The 18,725-nt window shown below is 39.7% G+C and overlaps 1 protein-coding gene across 2 annotated transcripts; it reads left to right on the forward strand.

Moving 5' to 3' along the window:
* The first annotated feature begins 2,601 nt into the window (after positions 1–2,601).
* On the forward strand, positions 2,602–11,217 carry LOC133536160 (transmembrane protein 250). 2 transcript variants are annotated; one of them, XM_061876424.1, is made up of 2 exons: positions 2,602–2,795; positions 8,312–11,217. In XM_061876424.1, the coding sequence occupies exon 2, from the start codon at positions 8,465–8,467 to the stop codon at positions 8,882–8,884; it is 420 nt and encodes a 139-aa protein (XP_061732408.1). In that variant the 5' UTR covers positions 2,602–2,795; positions 8,312–8,464; the 3' UTR covers positions 8,885–11,217. The 2 variants fall into 2 exon arrangements, with proteins under 2 accessions (XP_061732408.1, XP_061732409.1); XM_061876425.1 differs by having other exon boundaries at positions 8,388–11,217.
* Positions 11,218–18,725: the final 7,508 nt, after the last annotated feature.

Consider the following 18,725-nt stretch of genomic DNA (forward strand, 5'->3'; position numbering starts at 1 on the left):
TAAATTACCCCATTAATTTGAGAGTGTGAAAGATTTGTGTTTGAAAATATTGATAGCCACGGACTAGAAAAAAAAACTAATAAAAAAAAATAAGTTAAAAAAATTGGGACGGATTCCGATGTTTTTAGACACATTTACTAGGATAATTCTGGGGAATCCCTTATCTTTCTATTGTGTTGCTAGTGTTTTAGTGAGTTAAATAGTACCTGATAGTCGGAGGTGTACGTCCACGGGTGTCTTGGCGCCAATGTCTCAGGGGAGTTGACGGCAGCATATGGACGGCACAAGCTCAGCTTTTCTCCGGTAAGAAGCGACTTTTTACCACAACTTTCTCACCGAAACCTGCTGGTTGACATTCCGTCGTGATTCATGTTTGCTTGACCACGTTGTGATTCCAAGTTAAAGTTTCACCTCCAGGAATTTTAAACAAGGAATCACCGTGTGTTTGTGTGGCTAAAGGCTAAAGCTTCCCAACTCCATCTTTCTACTGTGACTTCTGCAATACTAATTGAACAAATTGCAAAAGATTCAGCAACACAGATGTCCAAAATACTGTGTAATTATGCCGTTAAAGCAGACGACTTTTAGCTGTGTGTGTGCGCAGCGCTCATATTTCCTAAAAACTCGTGACGTCTTGCTTACACGTCATCATTACACAACGTTTTCAAGACAAATCTCCCGGGAAATTTAAAATTGTAATTTAGTAAATTAAAAAGGCCGTATTGGCATGTGTTGCAATGTTAATATTTCATCATTGATATATAAACTATCAGACTGTGTGGTGGGTAGTAGTGGGTTTCAGTAAGCCTTTAATGATATATTCTTTTATTTTTTAGTCATAGGTTGAGATAAATTATTAGTTTTTGGTTTTGTCGTCAGAACCAATTTTTATTTCTCCATTATTTCTTTCTACTCACCACTTTTTTCCCCCTCATTTTCAAGGCATTATTAATCACATGTAAAGTTTTTTCTCATATAATTACTACTTATTTCTTGTTATTTATACAGATTGATTATGGAAATTCACATATGATATTACCTTACATTCTATATTCTGAAAAAAAAGTGTTTTCCTAAAATGACTATATTTTTTTCCAAAAATACCACTTGTTTAATTATCAAGATAATGTGACATTGCTATGTAAAAAAATATATATAATTTTTTATATGAAACACATTTTTTACTTATTATAATTAAACGTTTTTTGTCATAGTATTAAAGTGATATTGTTCTTATAATATCTAAATAATGATTTTTTTCTAGTAGAATTTTGAACTTTTCCTCTCAAAAAGTATGACTCTTTACGAAAAACTATTTTTTTGCTCGAAATTCAACTTTCTGAAAAAATATCTTACCACTGTACTTTTGTAATTTGTAATTTGTTTGTAATAATATTTTTTTTCTTAAAAATGAATACCTTTTTATCCTAAAAATATAACTATTTTTGTTGTAAAAACTAAAACTTGTAAATTCACTAAATTGCCCAGTTTTCATGGTCCATCCACCCATTTTCTATTGCTTGTCCCTTTTCGGGGTGGCGGGGTATGCTGGAGCCTATCTCAGCTGCATTCGGGCGGAAGCATGGTCAAATGTAAATATTTTACAGCGTTTTTTCTGGACTAAATTGTATTTTTAAATAAAATGTGTAAAAATGCTCACCGAAACAAATCGATTTTTGTAGTCATTTTTCTTTTGGCTTTTTTTTTTTAATGTAACATCATACATGTATTTTAACAGATAGATGGATGGATGGATGGATAGATAGATAGATAGATAGGTAGATAGATGGATGGATGGATGGATGGATGGATGGATGGATGGATGGGTGGATGGATAGATAGATATATAGATAGATAGATAGATAGATAGATAGATAGATAGATAGATAGATAGATAGATAGATAGATAGATAGATAGATAGATAGATAGATAGATAGATAGATAGATAGATAGATAGATAGATAGATGGATAGTACTTTATTGATTCATTCAGGAGAGTTCCTTCAGGAAATTTAAAATTCCAGCAGCAGTGTACAGAGTTGAGATCAATTTAAAAAGTAAATAATGGGGGTTTGAATGGAAACAAAATACAAAAATATTACAATAAGAATAAAAAAAAAAAAGCAACAATGTGAATAAAATATATAACAGTAAAATAAGAATATAACAAGACAAACTAGGCAGTAGTGACCATGTTATGAACAAGTATTGACGCCTTTGTGCAAAATATAAACTTTTTTTATCCTCATCAAATTACCCCCTTTTCCTGATGAAATTTAACTTTTGTTTCTCATAAAATGACCCATTCTTTCTTACAAATTATACAATTTTATTCTGGAAAAATAGGACTTTTTTTTTTTTTATTCTCATACCAATACAATTCTATGATTAATACAGCCATTTTACTCTACTTTTATTATAATGACTAGTGTGTGCAAACCTTTTACTTGTGCCATTTTTAAAAAAAAAACATAAAAACACATAAATCAAACCCACAGTTATGTCCAATATATACAGTTCAGCACACCTCAAAGAGGGTGTACTGGCCCTTTAAATCCGCAGTGACGTCAAGTTTGGATGTTACCCACATTTTGCGACACATCCTATCGACTGCCGGCAGCCGTACATCCGCGAGGGGTAAAAAAAAAAAAAAAAATGATGAGCACCTGGCCTGACAGACAACATATTGCTTGTTTTTTTTATTTCAAAGTTAGTAGCTAATATTGTAACATATAGTCTTATTGTCGGTTGTATGTCGAAGAACAATATTTTTAAAAGCGTGGACGTACTGAATGTAAGTACGCTCACTTGTTGATAATGCTTTGTTTGATACATGCTATATATCTGTTGATAACATATTAGTGTGCTTTATCAGTATCAATGTTAGGTTTCTCCACAGTTAGATTGGAATGATCGCGCTTATTTGTTGATAGTAGTAATGTTTTGTTCATGTTTAACAAAATTTCAAGCTTTTTTACTCCTACCTCCATTCTCCCCCATTTAGTTATTACTGATGAATGATATGTGATGGTAAAGTGATATATTTTGTCATTCTCATAAATGTTAGAATAAAACGTATAATATCATAACACAGTCAATTTAGTTATTACTGATGAATGATATGTGATGGTAAAGTGATATATTTTGTCATTCTCATAAATGTTTGAATAAAACGTATAATATAATAACACAGTCAAACATTTCACAGAATCATGCACAGCCATTTTCTACCCCTTGTTCCTTTGGGGGTCGCGGGGGGGGGGGGGGGGTGCTGAAGCCTATCTCAGCTGCATTCGGGCGGAAGGCTAGCGTACACCCTGGACAAGTTGCCGCCTCATCACAGGACCAACACATGTTGAAAAAGACAACATTCACTCTCACATTCACACCCATTTTCTACAGCTTATTCCCTTCGGGGTCGCGGGTGGGTGCTGAAGCCTATCTCAGCTCTATTCAGTCGGAAGGCATCGTACACCCTGGACAAGTCGCCGCCTCATCGCAGGGCCAACACAGATAGACAGACAACATTCACACTCACATTCACACACTAGGGACCATTTAGTGTTGCCAATCAACCTATCCCCAGGTGCATGTCTTTGGAAGTGGGAGGAAGCCGGAGTACCCGGAGGGAACCCACGCAGTCACGGGGAGGACATGCAAACTCCACACAGAAAGATCCCGAGCCCGGGATTGAACCCAGGACTACTCAGGACCTTCATATTGTGAGGCACATGCACTAACCCCTGTTACGCCATGCTGCCCCATGCACAGCCAGTTATCTGGAAATCAATGTCAATAAAATAGAAGGAATATGGTTCAACCCCCCCACCCCGGCTCACCTCAGAACCCCATCATCATAAACACACAAACAGTTAAAACAGTTGACACTTTAAAATACCTGAGCGTAACCTTGGATAATAAACTCACTTTTGCTCAGGACACCACGGACATTCAAAAAAGAAGTCAACAAAGACTGTCAGCTAGGGCTTTTTTTAATATCTCAATATTTTTAGGCCATATCGCGATACACAATATATATATCTCGATATTTTTCCTTGGCTTTGAATGAACACTTGATGCATATAATCCCAGCAGTATGATGATTCTATGTGTCTACATTAAAACATTCTTATTCACACTGCAATAATATATGCTCATTTTAAACTTTCACGCAGAGAAGGAAATCACAACTAAGTCAATTTACCATAACTATAGTTATTAAGCAGTGGCACAAATGTTCATGTCATTTCCAAAACAGAAAGAGCAAGATTGTCAGAGACATTTTAAGTGTCAAATAAAAATGAGCTGCATAATAGGAAATCAAATACTCTCCGTCCTTCGCTATGTGGTAGGTTACAACGGACGTTATTAAATTCTGTTGTTGACTATTTTTTTCATACGGTGTTGATCTGGAAATGTTTGCCTCGGGATTTTGATGGTGTGGGCGTGAGGCACCGAATGGAGATGTTGACATGCGGAGTAATCCCTCTTCATTCTCTAGCAGGTGACTTTTCAAATGATGCTACATATTAGCAATAATGCTACTTTTTGTAGCAACGCTTTTGGCCCACACTTGACAAATTACGGTTGTCTGTTAGGCATATTCCCACTTGAATCCAAACCACCGCCGGACGATGGACCCCGTGCTGTTTTTCTTGGGAATTAATTATTCCTTTATTCGCACCTTATTTCTCTCGTATTACCACTCTGTTAGCATCACAGCTAACGTTACCCATGGTGCTACCCTCTGTTCCGCGAGGGCGTATACGTATGTGAAGTATGACGTGACAGTATGTGACATATGTAAGAAAGTGCGCCTGCTGTCTGTGAGAAGGAGAGACAGGAAATAGCGAGAAGAGCCTGTAGTGTAATGCCAGCAGCTAAAAGCAACTGTGTGAGAACGTATACTCGAATATCACGATATAGTCATTTTCTATATCGCACAGACAAACCCGCGACATATCGCCCAGCCCTACTGTCAGCCGTCCGTAAACTTAAAGGACTATACGTTGCACCTCACCTCTTGTTATTACTGAACCAAAGCATTGTTCAACCCATCCTTCTGTACTGTTCCACGTGTTTTTTCACTCTTCTTTCTGTAACCAACCGGACCAAACTCACACGCATTACAAACATAGCAGCTAAAATCATCGGCCTACCCACACCCAACATTTCAGATTTAAACCACAGGTCCATCATTCGACTGGCAAACACGATAGTCCAGGATATCACTCACCCACTACACCAGGGGTGTCAAACATCCGGCCCGCATGATGAGTTTGCCAAGTATAAAATAGAGCTGTTTTGTTGGGGGGTTTTTTAACGAAATAAACTGCTGTTCTAAATGTGTCCACTGCAGTCGGGGCCAAGCAAGAGGTACACAGTAAAGGGGGACTGTGGGTCTTTCTCGACCCACATAAAACTTAAAACCTGCCATTTTATGTGTTCTGCTTCGAACACAACGTTTTTTGGCACCCTTGTTGCCCCAAAATGTTTCTGTCAAACAGAAAAGTGAACTTAACCCTTTTGAAGTGATTTTACCTTCGTTTCTTACGCTTTGTTGAGTTAGCACTGGATTGATACATGGACATGAGTTTACATGTGGGTTTTTTTTCAATCCCAGAAAGACTGTGATTTAAAGTTTAATTCTGGCTTTGTAGATACACTGAGACAAAGTCTAAGCTCATTGTGTTTTTGAAGCTCCACCAATTCCCTCAGAATTTTCAACAAAGGATTATTTGTGATTTGCACATTTTCAGAATGTGCTTGTTCTATTTTTGGCCAACAAAGAAAACAACCTGAAGTTGTCTTTATGTTTAAATTATCATGCCATGATTTTACCATTCCGGCCCACTTGGGAATAGATTTTCCTCCATGCGGCCCCTGAGATAAAATGAGTTTGACACCCCTGCACTACACCAATACATCATCCCACTACCATCAGGGCGCAGGTACAGAACTAGGGCTGGGTGATATATTGATATACTCGATATATCGCGGGTTTGTCTCTGTGCGATATAGAAAATGACTATATCGTGATATTCGATTATACGTTCTCACGCAGTTGCTTTTAGCTGTGGGCCTTACACTGCATGCGTTTCTCCCTCTTTCTTGCCTCTCCTTCTCACAGAGACTTAAAACAAGCGCACCTTCTTACACACGTCACGTGTGCAACGTCACACGCCCTCCTAGAGCAGAGAGGTAGCTACATGGGTAACATAAGCTGTGATGCTAACGGTTCGTTGCGAGTGGTAATACGAGAGAAAGAAGGTGCGAATCTGGTAACAAATGGAGGAAGAATTAATTCCCAAATTAAACTGCACGGAGTGCATCGTCTGGCGGTGGAATGAAGAGTGCTTCAAACTGCATGTCAACATCTCCGTTCTGTGCCACACCCTCAAAATGCCGTAGAAACTATTTCCTCATCAACACCGTATGACATATACTATTTGATATGCAGCTCATTATTATGTGACACCTATTGAAATATATTGTCATCATGCACAAAAGTGCACTTTATTTGTTTTTAACTATTGTAGTGGCGTTCTGTACAAAAAGTACACTTTAATTTAGTGTTGTTTTGATATTTCATCTTGGTGACATCATGCACAAAAGTGCACTAATAGCTTGTTTTAAAATGTCTCTGACAATCTTGCACTTTCTGTTTTGAAATCACATGAATGTTTGTGCCACTGCTTAATAACTGTCTAAAGGCCTACTGAAATGAGATTTTGTTGTTTAAACGGGGATAGCAGGTCCATTCTATGTGTCATACTTGATCATTTCGCGATATTGCCATATTTTTGCTGAAAGGATTTAGTAGAGAACATCGACGATAAAGTTCGCAACTTTTGGTCGCTAGTAAAAAAGCCTTGCCTGTTCCGGAAGTAGCAGACGATGTGCGCGTGACGTTACGGGTTGTAGGGCTCCTCACATCCTCACATTGTTTACAATCATAGCCACCAGCAGCGAGAGTGATTCGGACCGAGAAAACGACGATTTCCCAATTAATTTGAATGAGGATGAAAGATTTGTGGATGACGATAGTGAGAGTGAAAAAAAAAGGCGAGGGCAGTGTGAGCGATTCAGATGTTATTAGACACATTTACCAGGATAATTCTGGAAAATCCCTTATCTGCTTATTGTGTTACTAGAGTATTAGTGAAATTATATGGTACCTGAAAGTCGGAGGGGTGTAGCCACGGGTGTGGTGACCGCCAGTGTTTCTGGTGGGAGGAGGTAAGAGAGTCCGCAGCTGCAGGAGGACGCAAGCTCCGCTCATGTCTACGGTAAGAGCTGCCGTTTGACATGTGGTCGGGAACCTTGTTCCCTTGACCTCTCTGTTCCATAGTAAAGCTTCACCTTCGGGAATGTAAACAAGGAAACACCGGCTGTGTTTGTGTTGCTAAAGGCAGCTGGAATACACCGCTTCCCACCTACATCGTTCTTCTTTGACTTCTCCATTAATAATTGAACAAATTGCAAAAGATTCAGCAATACAGATGTCCAGAATACTGTGTAATTATGCGATTAAAGCAGACTACTTATAGCTTGGATCGGGCTGGAAAAAAATGTCCGCTACAATCCGAGACGTCACGCGCACGCGTCATCATACCGGCGTTTTTAACAGGATACTTTGCACGAAATTTAAAATTGCAATTTAGTAAACTAAAAAGGCCGTATTGGCATGTGTTGCAATGATAAGATTTCATCATTGATATATAAACTATCAGACTGCGTGGTCGGTAGTAGTGGGTTTCAGTAGGCCTTTATTAAATACAGTTTTGGTCAATTGACTTAGTCGTGATTTCCCTCTCTGCATGAAAGTTTAAAAGTAGCATGTATTAATTAATACTGTATGAATAAGAATGTTTTAATGTAGACACATAGAATCATCATACTGCTGTGAATATATGCAGCAAGTGTTCATTCAAGGCTAAGGCAAAATATAGAGATATCGTGTATCGCGATATGGCCTAAAAATATCGCAATATTAAAAAAAGCCCATATTGCTTAGCCCTTTACAGAACCATCAAATTCCGGAGGGCCCGCCTTAGGAAAAGCCTTATCCTTGCAGCTATAGCCGCCCTAAACAACAGGCCCGGTCGACTTGTTTGACAAGCCTGTAAATGTGTTGGTCATGTATGATGTCTTTTTGTTATTTTTGTTCGTGATGTGTAATGTCTATTGTTTATATGTGCGGCAGTGGAAATGAATCTCTCCAACGGGGACCAATAAATCTAAATCTAAAACAATAATGCATGAACCTGCACTTTGGGCTGTATCAATAATAGCTTTGTGTTTCCACAGTGCTACAGTTGGATATGAAAACTAAAGCAAGCTTGCTAGCCTTCTGCTAACTACTCCCCCCGCCCCCCAACCACAGTCCAGCACATGATGCAACCGGCGGCATCACCCCAAGGCAACTCCTCGTCCAGCCCGGGGCTCCAGTAGCCCACCCCTATGCCTGTGATCCCCATCCCTCGGCGTGTGCGCAGCTTCCACGGGCCCCACACCACCTGCATGCACTCGGCCTGCGGCTCCACGCACAACACCAAGCTGGTGCGCACCAAGTACAACAACTTTGACCTTTACCTGCGCTCGCGCTGCATTTACAGCTTCCTGCGCTTCCTGCTGTACTTCGGCTGCAGCCTACTGACCTCCCTCCTGTGGGTGGCGCTCTCCGCGCTCTTCTTCGTGCAGTACGTCAGCGTGCGAGTGCTGTTGCGCGTGCAGTACAAGCTTTCCGTCATTCTCATCTTACTGGGACACAGGCGCTTGGACTTTGGGGTGGTGAACGACCTGATCATATACAGCATGCAGATCACCATGTTCATGGTGGGGGGGCTCGGATGGTGCTTCATGGTGTTTGTGGACATGTAGTCTAGAGTGATGCTCCCTGGACAACATTAAACCTGTGTAATGTATGCACTACTGTTGCTTTTTCAATCATTACAAAGTCAGTGGGATATCTCATTCATCAAGTGAAGCTCGGAATTCTTCGTTTTGGGGGGAAGAATGCTGATGTGTGAAGTGAATTATATTTATATAACTCAAAGCGCTTTACATAGTGAAAGCCAATATCTAAGTTACATTTAAACCAGTGTGGGTGGCACTGGGAGCAGCAGGGTAAAGTGTCTTGCCCAACGGCAGTGACTAGGATGGCGGAAGCTGGGATCGAACCTGGAACCCTCAAATTGCTGGCACGGCCACTCTACCAACCGAGCTATGCCGCCCCAAGTGAATGAATGAAGCTTTAGTGGAAAAAGTACAAATTATATCGCTTTAAGCCAACGTTTTCTGGATCTCCACCTAAAATTGCAGATACTAACATTTTGGCAGCTGACAACAAAAATCACGAAGTGGAAATTTGACTAGTAATTCCTAAAATAAAAGAGAGCTCTTGTCATGTTGAAGATCTTTGACTGGTGTTTTCACAGCAGTTTGAAAAAAAAAAAAATATCAGCAGACCGGTCCTGTTTCTCAAAGGATCTTTGAATAGTGGTTTTGAATCCATCCATCCATCCTTTTTCTACCGCTTGTCCCTTTTGGGGGAATGAGGGGGCGCTGGAGCCGATCTCAGCTGTGTTACGGCTGAAGGCGCGTACACCCTGGACGAGTCGCCACTTCATCGCAAGGCCAACACAGATAGATACTATCAATTATTTAAAAAAATAGCAGTGCCCTCCTTCCATATAGGATCTTTGACTAGTGTTTTTGCAGCAATTCGTTATAAATAGTAGCAATCTTCTTGCATTTAAAGGATCTTTGGTGTTTGGCACCAGTTCTTTAAAAACAGCAGCACGCTCCTGTCTTATAGAGGATCTTTGACTAGTTTTTAGCAACAGTTCTTTAAAAAATTTGCTCCTGTCGTGTAAATGATCTTTGACTTGCGTTTTTGGGGTATTTCGGCGGCATTATTAAGCACAAAACAAAACTGCAGATCGCTCATGTCATATAGAGCAGTGGTCCCCAACCTTTTTGTATCCGCGGACCGGTCAACGCTTAATAATTTATCCCGCGGCCCGGGGGGGGGGCCTTTTTTTTTTATTTTGTTTTATCTTATTATTTTTTTTCTTCTGTGTCATGAAAAAGGGACATTTTTGTCATGAAAAGGGGAGGTTTTTGTGGTTGGTGCACTAACTGTAAGTGTAGATTGTGTTTTTTATGTTGATTTAATTTTTAAAAAAAAAAATATATATATATATGTATTTTTTTTTTTTTTACTAAAAAATTCTTCTGCGCCCTGGTACCAATCGGGCCACGGCCCGGTGGTTGGGGACCACTGATATAGAGGATCTGTGACTGGTGATTTTGCAGCAGTTCTTTAGAAACGACAACAGAGCTCTTTTGACTGGGGGTTTTGCAGTAGTTTAAAGACACAGCAGCAGAGCACTTCGATTAAATTGAGCATCTTTGATTGTCATTTTTGAAGCACTTCTGTACCAACAGCTGCACACGCCTGTTTTATGAAGGATCTTTGACTGGTGTTCTTGCAGCAGTCCTTTAAAAAACAGCAGAGCGCCCAAGGATCTTTACCGTTTTTGCAGCAAATCTGTAACAACAGCAGAGCGCCCCTTTTTATGTAGAGGATCTTTGACCTGTGTTTTTTTTTGCAACAGCAGTTAGAATAAACTGCAGAACGCTCCTGTTATATAGGGGATCTTTGACTGTTTTTTTTTTTTGCAACAGTTCTTTTAAAAAAACTGAAAAGGAAATCGCTCCTGTTCTATAGGGGATCTTTGACTGGTGTTTTTGCAGTACTTCTTTAAAATAAAGCAGAGCGCCTTATCATATTGAGGATATTAATGTTTTTGCAGCAGTTCTGTAACAAAAGCAGAGTGCTCCTGTCATTTAGAGGATCTTTTACAGTTTTGTTTTGTTTTAGCAGCAGTTAAAATAAACTGCAGAACATGCTCTTGCCATTTAAAGAATCTTAGTATTTGGGCACCCATTCTTTTAAAAAAAAAAAAGCGAAATGCTCTTTTCATGTAAAATATCTTTGTCTTTCCTTTATAGTGTACAGTATATTGATGTGATGGCAGTGCATGATGTTTTTGAATGAATTGGGATATTGGCAGAGGCACCAGATTTTTAATTTCAGGTGCAAATCTTATGGAAACCTTGGTTAAGGTGCTCTGAATGGGAGGTAAAAATGGATAAATGTAAATGAAAACATGAGTCTTGGGTGGAATAAAATGTCTTTATGGTCTGTACTTTGTTGCCACGTCTGACTTCTATAGTAGTCATTCTTGTTCGTCATCCTAATTGTGTTAGCATCCAGTTCTATGATTATCATCAAAATTGTGGGGTTGGAACACATCTGGGCAAAACACGACCCGCGAACCACATGCGGACCGTTAAGATTTTAAGTCCGACCCACCAGACGTTGTACATAATTTTTTTTAGACCTTCAACATCAAAACTGTTTTCGCCATTATGTGCTGTGCTGTTATTTAAATGACCATAAGTCTTGAACTATAAAAAGTATTTCAATGGTCAAAATCTGTGTTTTTTTGTGATATCCAATTTATTACGGTAATCTACGTCAAAGCAGCTCAGATGAGGAACTAACCGGAGTGGGCGGGGTTTGTTTTCAGAGCAGCCCGCCCGAAATGAGTGTGTCAGAAACAGATGCGGACGTACATTTTTACGTGCCAATACAACATACTGTAGCTGTTTATTACACTTTGCATTCATATTTTGCTGTTATTTTACATTTTTGTTGTGTTTTGCTTGATTGTAAAAGAGGAGCAATGTTCATACGTTGTTAATATTCGGTGTTTTATTGTTCATAGTTAATATTGTAAATTCCACTTTCTTTATTTTAAAGTACATTTTGGGTGTCCCATTCAGTGGAAAACTGTAAAATTCCAGTCTGTTTTTTTGAGGTGATCTGTCACAACGTTTTTAGAACTCTATGCAGGGTTTGTACAGGTGCTTAAAAACCTTGAAAATGCTTGGATTTTAATGTTGTGTTTTCAAGGTTGAATTGTGGGTGAAATTCTTGGAAATGTTCCATCTTATTTCTCTGCAGTCTGAGTCAGTAAGCTAATTATAAAATGGAAAAAAAACTAAATAAGTTTCCTTAAAAACGAATCTAAACGCTAGAGCTGTAGGTTTTGCATGAGCCCTTACATTAGGTTGTTATCATGCCAGAGCCGTTTATAGGGCTCTGTGTCGCCCCAAAGAGGACAGTGGTGCATCGGTCCATAATGCCGGGATGTTGTCGTTTTAATTAACATGATGTATGCATGGATTATGATACAAACAAAAAAGTAAACAATAATGTTATTTCTTGTAAGGAATTATGTATACATGAATGATGATGAAACAAACTAGTAAAAAATGTTTGCAATAACCAATTACATTGAATAGTCCAGTGTTTTTCAACCTGTTTTGAGACAAGGCACATTTTTTTCCATTTAAAAATCCGGAGGCACACCTCCAGCAGAAAACGTTAAAAATTAAACTCCACCAGGTCCTCCTCGTGCCTTATTTTGAGTTTGTTGGTGTTTTCCTGTGTGTAGTGATTTAGTTCTTGTCTTGTGCTGTTATTTTGGTGTTTTCCTGTAGCAGTTTTGTCTTCCTTTGAGCGCTATTCCCCACACCTGCTTTGAATTAGCAGGCAGGGCTATTGAAGTTGTTCCTATTCTTCTTTGTGGGGTCATTGTTGATGGCCATGTCATGCACGGATGTACTTTGTGGACGCCGTCCGTCTGTGCTCCACACGCTGCAGGTTTTTGCTGTCGTCCAGCATTCTGTTTCTGTTTACTTTGTTACCAGTTCAGTTTTACTGTCATTTTTACATAGCCATCCTTAGGGTTTATTGCCTTTTCCTTTTGTTTATTTTTGGCTTAAGCGTTACATACCTTTTTTTTACATGCACGCTGTGGTCTGCATATTGGGATCACAGTTCTACAGCCAAGTTCTACACAGCATGGACACTAAGGAACGGCACAGTATTTACAGATTATAATTTATTCATTTGCAAAAAAATATATTTTTTGGGGACCAATTAGGTGAAGTTGCATCATTTCCCACAGCACACCGGACAATATCTAACGGCACACTAGATAGACAGTGGTTGAAAAACATTAGAATAGTCTACAGAAACACTGCTTCATTTTGTATGCCCCATTCAGTTAATTGAGCTGCTGGTTCAATGTTAGGCTTAAGTTTGAGCAGATTTCCCTTAGTTTTCCTCCAAACAGCGAGGCTATGGATTGATTCCCACTGCTTTTCTTTCGCCTTTTGAAGGGTACTGGAAAATTGATCTTGAAAGTCCTTAAAAAGTGCTTGAATTTTGGCCATGGAAAAGGTGTACGAAGCCTGTCTATATGACATTGTGACTTTTGGTATTAGTGTTCTTGGAAAACAAGGGAAACAAACACACATACTGTACTGCAGATTTTTACCGCTAAATGTGTACATATCATTTATGCACATTGCCCCCCCCCCCCCCCCCCCCCCCGGACACATTTTCTTCTCTCAATGTGGCCCCCAAGTCAAAATATTCACCCAGCTCTGGGTTCGAGTGACGCTTGCTGAGCTGAAGACTGATGGTGTGTTTTGAAGCACACAGACACACACACACAATAGGGCCCTTATTACTATCATACTTTACGTTCTGGTGTGTCACATGTTTTGGAATTCCAAAGACAGTTTTGTGGGACAAGATTCACACATGTTCTGGTCCACATGCATGTCACATGCTTTAGAAGTCAAAGGCCGGCTTTGTGGATAAGACGCACATATGCAACTAATGTGTCACGTGTGTATATGTTACGGGATGTGTGGAGAAAAAAAAAGGAAGTGTGACTCTTCAAAATGAGACACGAGGCTCAGGGGTCAGGTTTTATGTCCGTTCATGACACACTTCTTTGTAACACACACACACACAACCCAGCATGATCTCATGGTCTTTGCCAAACAATGGCGATGGCTGTGTCCCAATCACCTTATATAGTCTGCTAGAATGAACCCTTATTAAATAAACCCATCCATTTTTTACTGCGGGGGGTGCTGGAGCCTATCCCAGCTGCACTCGGGCGGAAGGTGGGGTACACCCTGGAGAAGTGGCCAGCTCACGGCAGATAGACGGACAACATTCACACTCACATAAGGCCTTTGACACAATAATGGTGCATGCTTTTAGTGCCGGCAGAAGGAGTCCACATCTTGATGCAAGGGACTGGTGGTCTCAGTCGTTCCCTGGATCACTCGGTTGTTAGCAATAATGAGCTTCTGGTATTTTGATTTGGATCAACATGTTCTATACACCATGTACTCACTGTACAGAACACTGTACTTGACCTCAGCAACAACAGCTTTCATTTTCTTGGTTTTCTCTCCTTTAAAAGCAGAAGTTGACCTCTCTGAATGACTCTGTTTTTTTTGGCCCTGTCATAGCTACCGGTATTTCACTTTTTCTCAACTTGTACTGGAAACATGCACTGACTTGAGAGTGAAGCTTTCTGTTTCGTAAAAATATACAAGTAACCGAGACCAAAACCTGACATAGTGAGATCATGAGAAACTGATCAGGCGGGCCGGTTCTACAATCGGAATGAAACTGGACACACTGGTGACGGTGGCACAGAAGAGGACTGTGGACAAACTGGTGAGCATCCTGGATGATGCCAGTCACCCTCTGCATAGCGTTATCAGTAGCCAGAGGAGCCTGTTCAGTGCTAGACTGCTTCATCCCAAGTGCAGGACTAATAGACTCAAAAACTCCTTTGTCCCACACGCCATTAGACTGTACAACTCCTCTCTGGGACGGGGAATGGGGGGTATTAGGATGACAGGAGATGCAAAACATTAACAGTGCAATACGTTTTCATAACATGGTCACTACTGCCTACTTTGTCTTGTTATATTCTTATTTTACTGTTATATTGTTATTCCCATTGTTTTTATTCTTTTTGTAATATTTCTCTATTTTGTTTCCTTTTAAACCCCCATTATTTACTTTTTACTTTTTTTTTTTAATTGATCTCAACTCTGTACACTGCTGCTGGAATTTTAATTTTCCTGAAGGAACTCTCCTGAAGGAATCAATAAAGTACTATCTATCTATCTATCTATAGTAGCAAATGTTTAACTTCTACTGTATTTTGTCTAAAAGTGACATTTACAGTTGTGATCAAAATTATTCAACCCTCACACAAAGTTGGTGTTTTAGCAAGTTGGACATTTATTCAGTTTTTTTTTTCTAGTCATATCAAATAAAGATGCATTAAATAGACAAATAGACAAATGCAACTTGAATTACATTATATTTTGTAACATACCAAACAGTGTCATTTCTCTTAATATCTCATTGACAAAATTATTCAACTCCTTGAAGATCATAACTCGGCGTGGAGCAGTGGGAGAGTGGACGTGCGCAACCCGAGCGTCCCTGGTTCAATTCCCACCTAGTACCAACCTCGTCATGTCCGTTGTGTCCTGAGCAAGACACTTCACCCTTGCTCCTGATGGGTGCTGGTTGGCGCCTTGCATGGCAGCTCCCTCCATCAGTGTGTGAATGTGTGTGTGAATGGGTAAATGTGGAAGTAGTGTCAAAGCGCTTTGAGTACTTTGAAGGTAGAAAAGCGCTATACAAGTACAACCCATTTATTATTGTTTATCATAAGAACAGAATTTGAATAAGGTATTTTCAATCAGGTGTTAAAAACACCTGTAGATGTGATAAGAACCATAACGAGAAACAATTAAACGGATTGAAAAAGACCGTGACGCTCAGCTTCTTGTGGATGGTCAATGGTGTATTTGCAACATGGTGAAGTCCAGGGAGTGGTCAAAGAAGTCAAGAGAGGAGGTAATTTCTCTTCATAAGAAAGGATATGGATATAAGAAAATAGCAAAGACATTACACATTCCAAGAGACACCGTTGAGAGCATAATTCGCAAGTTTAAAGCTAAAGGCACAGTGGAAACACTACCTGGGCGTGGTAGAAAGAGGATGCTGTGTGCGTACAGTGGTGAAAAACCCCAGGGTAACAGCTGAGGAACTACAACAGGACATTGCAGAAGGGGGAACGCAGGTTTTGTCCCAGACAATAAGGCGCGCACTACGAGATGAAGGCCTCCATGCCAGAACTCCCAGGCGCACCCCACTTCTGACCACCAGGCACAAGAAAATAGACTCCAGTATGCCAAAAATCATCTGGACAAACCCCAAAGGTTTTGGTAAACTGTTCTATGGAGTGATGAGACAAAACTGGAACTCTTTGGGCCTATGAATCAACGTTATGTCTGGAGGAGAAAAAATGAAGCTTACAAAGAGAAGAACACCTTGCCTACTGTTAAGCATGGTGGGGGGTCAATCATGCTCTGGGGCTGTTTCTCTGCCTCAGGTACCGGGAATCTCCAGCGCATTGAAGGCATTATGAATTATATTTCCTACCAGGATATATTAGCTGCAAATGTCATGAAGTCAGTGACGAAGCTGAGGCTTGGGAGACGTTGGACCTTCCAACAGGACAACGATCCCAAGCATACCTCCAAATCAACATCAGAGTGGTCGCAGAAGAAGGGCTGGAAGACTCTGGAGTGGCCCTCACAGTCGCCAGACCTAAATCCTATAGAAAACCTGTGGTGGGACTTGAAGAAGGCAGTTGCAGCACGCAAGCCCAAGAATATGAATGAACTGGAGGCCTTTGCCCAAGAGGAATGGGCTAAAATACCTGTAGATGTTTGCAAGAAGCTTGTGTCCGGTTATGTATCACGTTTGAAGGATGGAATTACAGACAAAGGGTGTTCTACTAAGTACTAAAGATGCATGTAATTAGGGGGTTGAATCATTTTGTCAATGAGATATTGAGAAAAATTTTCTTTTTTGGTATTTTGTAAAATACAGTGTTAAAATGTAAGTTGCATTTGTCTATTTAATGCATATTTATTTGATATGACTATAAACAAAATACAGAATAAATGTCCAACTTGCTAAAACACCAAAATTGTGTGGGAGTTGAATAATTTTGATCACAACTGTAAGTATCTAAGTAAGTACAGTCGCGATCAAAAGTTGACTTACACTTGTGAAGGACATAATGTCATGGCTGTCTTGAGTTTCCAATACTTTTTACGACTCTTATTTTTTTTTGTGATAGAGTGATTGGAGCACATACTTGTTGGTCACAAAAAACATTCAAGAAGTTTGGTTCTTTTATGGATTTATTATGGGTCTAGTGAAAATGCGACCAAATTTGCTGGGTCAAAAGTATACTTACAGTAATGTTAATCTTTGGTTACATGTCCCTTGGCAAGTTTCAAAGCAAAAAGGTTCTATTGGTAGCCGCACACAAGCTTCTGGTTGAATTTTTGACCACTCCTCTTGGCAAAATTGGTGCAGTTAGGCTACAGACCACAGAACTTTCCTCCAGAAGGTCTTATCTTTGTCCATGTGATGTCAGATGAAACAAACATTGAGCTGTTTGGCCACAGTACCCAGCAATATGTTTGGGGAAGAAAAAGTGAGGACTTTAATACCAGGGACACCATAACTACCGTCAAGCATGGTGGTAGTAGTATTATTCTCTGGGCCTGTTTTGCTGCCAATGGAACTGGTGCTTTAAATGGGACAATGAAAAAGGAGGATTACCTCCAAATTCTTCAGGACAACCTAAAATCATCAGCCCGGAGGTTGGTTCTTGGGCGCAGTTGGATGTTCCAACAGGACAATGACCCCAAACACACATCAAAAGTGGTAAAGGAATGGCTCAATCAGGCTAGAATGAAGGTTTTAGAATGGCCTTCCCAAGGTCCTGACTTAAACGTGTGGACAATGCTGAAGAAACAAGTCAATGTCAGAAAACCAACAAATTTAGCTGAATTGCACCAATTTTGTCAAGAGGAGTGGTCAAAAATTCTACCAGACGCTTGTGGATGGCTACCAAAAGCAACTTATTGCAGTGAAACTTGCCAAGGGACATGTAACCAAATATTAACATTGCTGTATGTATACTTTTGACCCAGCAGGTTTGGTCGCATTTTCAGTAGACCCATAATAAATTCATAAAAGAACCAAACTTCATGAATGTCTTTTTTGACCGACAAGTATGTGCTCCAGTCACTCATTCACAAAAAAATAAGAGTTGTAGAAATTATTGGAAACTCAAGACAGCCATGACATTATGTTCTGTACAAGTGTATGTAAACTTTTGATCGTGACTGTACATTTTATTTGTAAACAATTTTCACGGCTAAAAACACAAAACGCTGTACAAAACATAGGTGAAGTAAAACAACAATTCAATTAAAACAACAGGGAAAACATAATAAAAAGGATACAAAGTGGATTAAAAATTATAGTTAAAAGTTGAATTAACTAAAAGCTTAACTAAAAAGAGAAGTTATTAAATGTTTATTAAACGTTTCAACACAGTCAATATCATGTATGGACTGGTGGAAATTGTTCCAGAGTCTGGGAGCTATCGCCTGGAGTGGCAGGTCTCCACGGGTTTAAAAACAAGTTTTTTGGGATCTTTAGAAGACCCTGGCCTGCGGGCTGAAAAGTAGGGGCATAGAAAGTCAAGTGATGTACTGAGGGGCCACCATGCAATGCACGGGATGTCAGAACTAAAATCTTAAACTCAATGCGGAATTTAACTGGAAGCCAATGAAACAATGCACAATGAGAAGGAATTTTCCGATGTTTAATGCATTTCAATGTTGTTTTTTTACTCGCTTTTTTATTGACTTAAAGCAGCAACAA

This window comes from Nerophis ophidion, linkage group LG17, assembly GCF_033978795.1.
Source record: "Nerophis ophidion isolate RoL-2023_Sa linkage group LG17, RoL_Noph_v1.0, whole genome shotgun sequence".
NCBI lineage: Eukaryota > Metazoa > Chordata > Actinopteri > Syngnathiformes > Syngnathidae > Nerophis > Nerophis ophidion.